The 10,567-nt window shown below is 41.6% G+C and overlaps 1 protein-coding gene across 1 annotated transcript in view; it reads left to right on the top strand.

Moving 5' to 3' along the window:
- The first annotated feature begins 3,186 nt into the window (after window positions 1–3,186).
- Window positions 3,187–10,567, top strand: part of ASPA (aspartoacylase) — a 25,895-nt gene continuing 18,514 nt past the window's right edge. Inside the window, exon 1 of the mRNA XM_087924437.1 lies at window positions 3,187–3,544. Within this exon, the coding sequence (XP_087780563.1) occupies window positions 3,306–3,544 (239 nt within the window). The 5' untranslated portion in view covers window positions 3,187–3,305. The remainder of the gene's footprint in view (window positions 3,545–10,567) is intronic.

The raw sequence follows: 10,567 nt of genomic DNA, 5'->3' as shown, positions 1-10,567 counted from the left end.
TTTCTACAAATTTTGAAAAAGAGAGGGGATGTAATTGAAATAAATGGCATGTATCTCGTGTAATAAATTGGCAGGTTCAGAAAATTTTTGTCCCTGTCACTCACTGTGCAATTTACATACGATTAATTTACAGGTTGTAATCAATCTAAGGTTTAGATCTGGTTATGCCTTGAATGGTGTGGGAGAAAATTGCAAGCTCTAAGCTAGATTTTTCCAATCCTGTAATACTTAAAATCTTGTTAAACCTGCAATGTTTTACATCCCTGCAAGAAAGCAATGGCAATCAACAGGTATTCCTCGAATTACAAACAAAATTGTGCCCAAAATTTCTGGTGTTCAGTGAGTTTCACCCCATTTTACAACCTTTCTTGCCATAGTTGTTAAGTGAATCACTGTGTTGTGGTTTGTCGGCAGCCTGTGCAGACGGCAGCAGAATTGGACAGTAGGGAAGAACGGGGACCAGTCCGGGAATCTGGAGAGGACATTAAGAGTTGTTAACTTAAATCTGCGTAGCTTTCTCTCCAGTAATATTGCACTACTAACTAGAGCATACAAAACATTTGCTAGACCAATACTTGACTACAGCTCATCAGTCTGGAACCCACATTACATATCAGATATTAATACAGTCGAGAAAGTCCAGAAATATTTCACGAGAAGAGTTCTCCACTCCTCTACTCATAGCAGAATACCTTATTTATTTATTTATTTGCTTGTTTGATTGATTGATTTATATTGTCGCCTATTCACCCATGGTGACTGATGCCACCAGACTTGAAATTTTAGACCTAAACAACCTAGAACTATGACGCCTTTGGTCCGATCTAAGTGTCGTACATAAAATTATCTACTGCAATGTTCTACCTGTCAATGAATACTTCAGCTTCAACCACAATAATACAAGAGCACACAATAGATACAAACTCAAAACCACACCAAACTTGATTGTAGGAAATACGACTTCAGCAACAGAGTGGTCAATGCCTGGAATAATCTACCTGACTCTGTGGTTTCTTCCCCAAGCCCCCAAAACTTTAACCTTAGACTGTCTACTGTTGACCTCACCCCTTTCTTAAGAGGTCTGTAGGGGGCATGCATAAGCGCACCAACGTGCCTACCGTCCTTGTCCTATTGTTTCTTTTTATTCATATCCATTTTATGTATTCATAACCATGTTCATACTTATACCTGTTTTCTAATACTTGCTTGACAAATAAAATAAATTAAAAAACCCATTGCAATGAGGTCCAGAGACAATAGCTAGGTCCAGCAAGGAATAGCTACAGCCAGTGGCACCAAACTCATCCTAAAACATCCTTTTTATACTTTTCTGCACACATTTCACAACTTACTTCCTTGTTCTTTCTTACTGACCGTCTCCACGTATACCCATGTACATCTCAAACCTCTACCCACCAGCTACATTCAGTTCCTTATTTATCATCCTTCTATGTCCAAATAGATTTATAAAGCTACATACTTTGCAAAACCCTGTTTCACAATTAGCAACGGCTCAGCAGGATTACAAATAGTTCTGGTACATTTTGAAATCATCCTATTTAAAACTTTGGTTCACGTTTCTTTATCCTGAGGCCTGCTATCACCCATGGGCTTTATTGAATCTGATAGTTCCATAGCCTATATTTTTGTTTCCCACAAATCCTTAGCTCGGCTTTTTCATTTTATGCCTTCCATGCTACACACAGCATGCTAATTTTTTTTTGAAAAAAGTCATCACTCCGTACTGCAAAAAGGGAGAAAGCAAATGTTCGCTCTTTTACTGCCGCTGAAAAATATGCAAGTTATTTGCGTGATCTCCGGGCAATCGGGCAAAACAAAGGAAGAATTGTTCTCTCTCTCCTTTTTGCTGAGTTGTGTGTTTCTTGTCCTCAGCGCTAGAGGGCACAGAAAGCAACAGAGTCTGACACACACACACACACACACACACACACACACACACACACACACACAAACGCAAAAGCATACACACACACACACAAACCTTTCTCATTGGTGACACATTCTTATTATTAGTGCTGGCAACATCTTTCTTTGGACCTCTGGACCCAATCAGCTCTCTTGTGATTGTGCAAAGTCAAATTGCAAAGCGAGAGAAAACTGTTTCTTGCTCGTTTATATTACCATAGATGATAAATTGTGTGTGTGTGTGTGTGTGTGAGAGAGAGAGAGAGAGAGAGAGAGAGGATATATATATATACGTATACGTATATGTATATATATCCCTCTCTTCTTCTCTCTCTCTCTCTCTCTCTCCACACACACACACACACACACACATATATATACATACATACACATGCACACATACATACATACATATATATATTAGACAAGAGATAGATAGATAGATAGATAGATAGATAGATAGATAGATAGATAGATAGATAGATGATAAATAAATCAGGCAGATGGATAAAAGTTGATAAAGATTGTCCCCAAGTTATGACCACAATTGGGAGCAGGATTTCTGTTGTTAAGCAAGGCAGTTGTTAAGTCATGGCTCATTTTATGACCTTTTTTGCCATTAAGTAAATTACTGCAGCGTTAAACGAACCCCGTGGTCATTAAGTGAATCCACGTTGCTTCATTGCCTTTGTTTGTCAGAAGCTGGCTGGGAAGGCCACCTGTGACCATCATGTGGCCCTGAGATGCCACAAACATTATAAATACATGCCTGTTACCTAGCACCCAATTTTTGATCCCGTGATTGTGAAATTGTTGAAAGAACTGTGCCGAGTTGCTTACCAACCATGCCAAAAAAAGGGTCATTAAATTGAACACGATTCACTTAACAACCTCCTTTTGCCATGAAAATTCTGGTCTAGAAGTGTAGGACTGCTTCTATTTTTTTTTTAAACCCCGCAGCCTTATCCATCTCCCTGATATTATTTGCACCACCGGTGAATTTGAAAATAAAATTATTTTGCACCACTGGTGAATTTGAAAATAAAATTATTTTGCACCACCGGTGAATTTGAAAATAAAATTATTTTGCACCATTGGTGAATTTGAAAATAAAATCAGGTATGGTTTTTTTGAGTCTAAAGGGAAGAAAAACATAAAACACACCTCCTGTTGCTTCTCTACAAGTTTGTTTCAAGACGTAACTCTCCAAATATAGCAAGAGGGGAGTGGCATCAAAACTCTAAACTCAGAAGAGTTTAGAAAAGAGGTTTAGTTTTTCACTTCCCTGGCCCATCCAGCAGACCAAAGTCCTCTAGCTGTTCAAACTTTTTATTTCCTCGGAATCGTTTTCTGAGTTTGGGTGGCAGCAGACCAGCAGAATGAATCCTGGCCAAATTCTGCAAGACGCCCCCGTCCGAAAAATTGCCATCTTCGGCGGCACACACGGCAATGAACTCTCGGGGGTGTTTCTGGTCAAATCTTGGCAGGAAAACGGAGCAGAAATCGAAAGGCTGGGGTTGGAGGTACGGCCTTTCCTGGCTAACCCACGAGCTGTGGAAAAATGCTGCCGATATATAGACTGTGACCTGAACCGGGTGTTTGATTCCGAAAATCTTAGGTAAGCTTAAACCGGGTGGGTTGTGGGAATGAACGTGTGTGCAACGCTAGAACACTGGACTGGGTTTAGATATCCTGTGGTATCATCTTTATTTATGTATGATTTAGGGAATAGATAATATTTATGTATTTAAAAAGTTTATGCAGGTTAGTTCTCAACTTACAACCACAACAGGGGGTTGGATTAGATGATCTACAAGGTCCCTTCCAATTCTGATTATCTGTTACAACGGAGCCCAAAATTTCCCTTGCTAAGCGAAGCAGTGGGCGAGTGCGTTTTGCCCCGTCCTGCCACTGTTATTAAGTGAATCCCTTATCAAATGCCGGGGAAATTAGGAGATTCAGGCCGTTCAAATTAGTACAGGTTAGTCCTTGAGTTTCAGAGCCCAAAACTTAGGTTGCTAAGTGAAACATTTGCTTGCCCCGCTGGACATGCATCGTTTTGTATTTATTTATGTATGTATTTTGTCATGTTCGTGTAATGCACAGGTGTCAAACTCAATTTCATTGAGGGCCGCATCAGGGCTGTGGTTGATCTTGGAGGGGGATGGCCGTGGCTGACTGGCAGGGTGTGGCCAATTGGATGGGTGTAGCCAGCTTGACACCACTCCTGGCCAGGGTTGCCATCTGGCCGTTTTTCTGGCCAAATTCGAGAAATCTGGCCGTATTTCTATCTGCTTGGCCGTGAAAAAAAATTTGGCCGTACGAAAGTTGCTTGGCTGTGAAATCGGCCGGATGGCAACCCAGCCGCTCTCCTTCTCTCGCACATGCGCATCACCATGAGCAAAAAATAATTTGGCCGAATTTGGCCGTATTTTGACTTGAGTTTGGCTGCAGAGCGAAACTGTGATCTGGCAACCCTGCTCCCGGCCTGCTGGCATGTTTCCTGTTCACACTGAGCATACTGGGCCAAAGCGATGCGGGCTGTCCCCTTACATTTTCCAGGACAGCCCTGCGGGCCAGACACCCCTGCCCTGTATACTATCTCAAACAAATAATTGTCCAATCTCTTCTTAAAAACCTTTAGTGACAGAGCACCCACAACTTCTGGAGATAAGCTGTTCCACCGATTAATTAAGACAGTGGTGGCTAACCTTTTTGGGCACGTCAGCATCTAGAAGCAATCCCCACCCACCGACCCACCCTCCCGCCCCCCCATTACCTGCACTACACCTCACAGCTGATTTTCGGCTGGTTTGAGGCCTTTTCCAGCCTCCCAGAGGCTTGAGGAAGGCTTCTGCAGGCTTTGCAGGCTGAAAACTAGCCCCGTTTTGTCACTTCCGGTATTGTTGGAAAAACAGGAAGTCGTGAAACGGGGCTAGTTTTCGACCTGCAGAAGCCTGCAGAAGCCTTCCTCAAGCCTCTGGGAGGCCGAAAAAGGCCTCAAACCAGCTGAAAATCAACTGTGAAGCACGCGCATGCGCAGTGAGGTAAGTTTGCCTGCAGCTTGCACGCCATAGGCTCTCCATCACAGAATTAAGATAATAACAGAGTTGGAAGGGACTTGGAGGTCTTCTAGTCCAACCCTCTACTCAAGCAAGACCCTATATCCAGCAATGGGATTAAAATATGGTTACTACCGGTTCTGTGGGCGTGGCTTGGTGGGCATGGCAGGGGAAGGTTACTGCAAATTCTCCATTCCCTCCCCGGCCCACTAACCTGCTTTCCAGCTCCGTTCTCCTGTGCAGGGCAACCAAACAAGACCCAGTCCATCAGCTGGGCCTCGATAGGAGGCAGAGAATAGATGGGGTTGGCGGGGCCAGTCAGGTGGTATTTGCTGGTTCTCCAAACTACTCAAAATTTTCACTACCGGTTCTCCAGAACTGCTCCGAACCGGCTGACTACCATCTCTGCCTATATCCAGGGGTAGGATTCAAATTTTTTAACAACCGGTTCTGTGGGCGTGGCTTAGGTGGTAGGCATGGCTTAGGTGGTAGGCGTGGCTTGGTGGTCATGTGACTGTGTGGTTATGTTATTGGCTGGGCGTGGCCAACTCAACATAACTCCCATCAAGGCACGCATCTCCTCGCCTGGCCTCTCATGACTGTGGGGATGCTGCAACAGTCGTAAGTGTGAAAAAGGGTCATAAGTCCCTTTTTTTCAGTGCCATTGTAACTTTGAATGGTCACTCCACATAAGCAAAGTACCAGCAAAGGAGAAAAAAAAGCTCACATCCCATTTTGGAATTTCAGAAGAGACCTTGAAGCGGCCATAGCAATTAAACCTTTGCAGAGTTTTTTGCAATTTAAGCAAATGGGTGCTGCTTAGTGAAGGAATGTTGGATGACACACCCAGGTTGGGAAGCTGCCCCTGGTGACTGGAGTCTTGTGCGAATACTGGAATCTATCTCCCTGGCAAATACATCTGGCTTCATCGGGCAGGAGGTTAATTAAAAGACATTAAAAAGCGATTTAAAAAAAATATCAGGAAGAGAAATAAGGTTTTTTCCCCCAAATTTTGTTCTATTGTACTTTACTAATTTATTTGATTCTTTTTGTTAGTTCTTATTGTTTTTATTTTTTGTTTTAAATATGATTTTACATTGTGTAAGCCGCCTTGAGTCGCCATGGGTGAATAGGCAGCAATAAAAATCAAATAAATAAATAAAAATAAATTTCTATTCACTGGATGCAATACTGTTGAAGACCATTACAATATATTTTTACTTGAAGTCATAAGAGTCACCAAATTATATGTACCAATAACAACTCCCCAAACCAGAATAAAACAAATTACCCATAACAATAAGGAAGCTTCAATCCAAAAAGAAATCACTTTGGTGGAAAAACAAATCTGGTCACGTTGCCAACTTCAAAAGCTGATACAAAAATTTATGCCACCAGATAAAGACTGAATGCACCAATTATCACATTAAACAAGAAGAAAAACTTCTACGCACCAATTCCACCCGCTCTTTCTACAATTTTGTAAACAACTACAAACTAAAAGACTCAAGGTCCATCCCACCCCTGAAAGGACCTAATGGTAAAGACTGCAATGACAACACTATTAAAGCCAACCTCTTTAACACATTCTTTGGCTCAGTATTTGCAAACAGCAATGGATCATGCCCAGTATTTCCTAGCCAAACCACAGACAACTACAATGATCTAATATGTATCGATTTTACAGTAGACAATGTTGTAAAAGCATTACGCAATCTAAAACCATCTCTATCTATTGGGCTGGACGGAATATGTGCCTACTTCTTTAAAAAGCTATCCACTGCCATAGCCGAACCTCTAAGCATAATCTTTGAAAAATCTTTCAGGACCAGCTCCTCCAACTATGGTCACAAGCCACGGTCGTCCCCATCTTCAAAAAGGGAGACCCCAGCCTAGTTGAAAATTACAGACCAATCTCTTTTGCTGCGTCACCTGTAAAGTCATGGAATCAATTAATAACCAATCCATCATCCTCCACTTAGAAACAAACAACCTACTCCCTAATAAACAATTTGGTTTCAGAAAAAAACTATCCTGCAATCTGCAACTCTTACACTGCAAAAACTTATAGACTACACAACTTGACTAAGGCAAAGCAATAGACTCAATCTACATAGACTTTTGTAAAGCCTTTGATTCAGTGGTACACGACAAACTACTACTAAAACTAAAATCTTATGGTATCTCTGGGTAGAGAAGGGTTATGGAATGTAGTTCAAGACCCAACGGATGTAAATGCTTGGGATCCAGAAAATGAGGACGATGCCAAGAAGTTTGCTGACTTTAAACAGAACAACGAACGAGCTCTTTGTATAATTGGACTAACACTGAGTGATCAGCAGCTAGTCCCTATTTGTGGAGAAGAGTCTGCTGCTAGGTGTTGGGAGAATTTGAAGAGGATTTGTGTTCGTGCAGTGTAGGTGCACAGATACATCTTACACGTAAACTGTTTAGAGCACGTCTTCTGAAAGGTGGAGAAATGTTAGCTCATTTGAAAAGAACTTTTCAAGAGCTACATGAAAAGGAACTGATATTTTCAGAGCTGCATCAAGTTTGCATCATTCTTTCCTCATTGGATGAAAGTTATGATGATTACGTATCTTCACTGGAAGTCCTGACTAAAGATGAACTAACATTGACTGATAACCGGAAGGTTGTTAGAAGCACGAAGACTGCTGGATAGGGACCAACTAAGGAAGGAACAACCACAAGAAGAGGCTTTGTGTTCAACTGCCTATACTGTTAGGAAATGTATTTCTTGTGGGGCTAGGGAACATATAGCTAGATTCTGTAAGAAGGGAAAACAACAGAATACTGGTAATCACCAGAAGGCTAAAAAGAATGTTAGTTTAGCTTATGTCTAGCAATTCAACTGTAAACCATGATTTGTGGGTTGTTGATAGTGGAGCATCGCAATGCATTAATAAAGATAGAAAGAGGTTTGTAAAGATGTCCATGAGTAAACAACATGTATCATTGGCAAATGGATGGAAGATGAAGGCCTCTGGTGAAGGTACTGCATATTGTTCTTGTATAAACGAACATTTAACTATGTTATATGTACCTAAACTGAAATTTAATTTATTATCAGTAGGGGCTTTAGTTAATCTTGGTTATGTAGTAACCTTTAGGGGAGATAACTGTATAATAGAGAAAGAGGGTAAAAGTGTTACTGCTACTTTAGAGAATGATTTATATGTGATACATGATGACCAGTTGAAGATGGCTAACTCAGTTTATAATAATGTTAAGCCACATGATGAATAATGTATACATTTACTGCATAGACGTCTAGGGCACATTAATTTCAAAATGCTCAAACAAACTGTTAAATTGTCAGAGGGAGTAAAATTGAAACCCTGTAGCAAGTATTTAAACTGTAATGCCTGTAGCCAAGAGAATAGCAAGGTTACTCCAGCAAACAGACTAAATGGGTTTAAGACCAAAGAACCTTTAGAGGTTGTTTTTGCTGACATAATTGGTCCTAAGAAACCAAGTTTAGGAGGTGCCTGTTATATTTTGAGTATTATGGACCATTACTCACGATACGGTTTCTGCTATCTTATGAAAAACAAAACAGAAACATTCCAACATTTCTTTAACTGGCTAAGGTTTGCTGAGAGAAAAATGAGGAGTAAAGTAATTACTTTAGTTACTGATAATGGGACTGAATTTGTTAACAAAAGATTCCAAACTATGCTGAAATTGGCTGGTGTTGAGCATAAACGTTCTGCACCTTACAGACCACAACATAACTCGTTTGTAGAACGAAGAGGGCAAACATTACAAGCCATGGCTCGCACTATGTTATCTGACTCAGGTTTGCCTGAAACACTGTGGGGTGATGCCATAATGTGTAGTAACCATGTTTTGAACAATGTAGTTAATACAACAACTGGAGAATTGCCATTCACTCGTTGGCATGGCAGAAAGCCAAATTTAAGTTACCTACACACATTTGGAGCTCCAGCATGGGTGCATATTCCCTCACAAGTAAGACTGAAAGGCCAACGTAGAGCTAAGAAGTTATTTTTTGTAGGTTATGAAGCCAACCATAGATAGTTTACACTTCCAACATTTGGGTGACATATTGGGGAACATTCTAGCTAATCTTGCTGGTGGGAGGAGAGCATCTACATCTTCTGGAGGCAACCCTGATTCATTGTTTTGTGGAGAAATTCCTCCTTAATTCCAGGTTGCCTTCTTTCCTTGATTAGTTTCCACCCATTGCTTCTTGTCCTGCCTTCCGGTGCTTTGGAGAATAGCTTGACCCATGACTTTCCCTTCCAGTAAGAATGTATGCCTCCAAAGTTCACAGGCTCTGCAACCTTTTATGCCTTTATTTGCACGCGCCAAAGAATCCGTAAAATCTGGGAATCAAATCTAACACTTCTTTAACCCCTGACATGCTCCGTTTCCGTCTTTGGCCTCCCCGATGTCGCCTGCACTCACTCGAAAAGCTGGTGAGGACAGCAATTTGAAACTTCGGTGTTGAAATAAGTCATAATCCTCGGTGGGAGAAAATCCTGTTTTTACAGCTTTTGAAAATGTTTTCCTTGGCTCACAGCCTTTTTGCTAAAGACCAAGAACGGGGCAGCCAATTCCACGCAGCTAACGATTATTTGGACACAGCAGGCAGGTACCACAGATTGCACCTCCTAAACTAGGTTTCTCAGGACCAATTATGTCAGCAAAAACAACCTCTAAAGGTTCTTTGGCCTTAAACCCATTTAGTCTGTTTGCTGGAGTAACCTTGCTATTCTCTTGGCTGCAGGCAGGCCAAGAGGCGTGTTTTTTGAACATACAACATTTTGAAAAAAAAGATAAATTTGCAAAAACTGCTTGCTAGGTGGATTTGATTGTCCTGGAGCCCCTAAAATAGATTTTATATTGACAGTGGTCTATTTCACTCATTCTCCCCGCTGAGTACGTTGAACCGTTGTGGAAATCTGTACCTGCAGGATAAATTTGGGTGGCTTGAAGCAACCCCAATTTTAGTTTGCTTATTCTGGAGGCGCTTGGACTTCTTGTTTTCTTTGAAGACGTCTTGTTCCTCATCCAAGAATCTTCTTCAGCTCTGACTGGATGATGGGAAATGGAAGGATTTATATTCCTTGCAGACAGCTGGTCATTTGCATCCTTTTGAGAGGGTCGCTGAGGCCACCTGCAGGTTTATCTGTGTCCTCAGGGTCACCTGAGTGGTGCAAATGGTTCCTGTAGTCTGCATTTTTCTTCTTCTAGAAATCCATTCATACTTCCACACCATTCAAAGAATAGCAGGGTTAGAAGGGTGTGTGTGTGAATGGCTGTCAAAACTCCAAAAAGAGGTCAAGTAGCTCTGGGGAGATCAGTCATAAATTAAAACACTTGCTAAGCAACCGGCCATTAAGCGAGGACCACTTGTATTTGATTTGCCAGTCACATGGCCACTTGGCCACGCCTACCCAGTCACATGGCTATCAAGCTATGCCCACCTGGTCACGTGACCACCAAGCCATGCCCACCCAGTCACAAGACCACCAAGCCACAGCCACAAATTAAGCCACGCCCACAGAATCGGTTGTGACAAAATTTGAATC

Source organism: Pseudonaja textilis, chromosome 1 (assembly GCF_049901715.1).
Source record: "Pseudonaja textilis isolate UNSWEBS1 chromosome 1, rPseTex1.2, whole genome shotgun sequence".
NCBI classification, from domain to species: Eukaryota; Metazoa; Chordata; class Lepidosauria; order Squamata; family Elapidae; genus Pseudonaja; species Pseudonaja textilis.
This window is presented reverse-complemented; position numbering and strand designations above follow the sequence as displayed.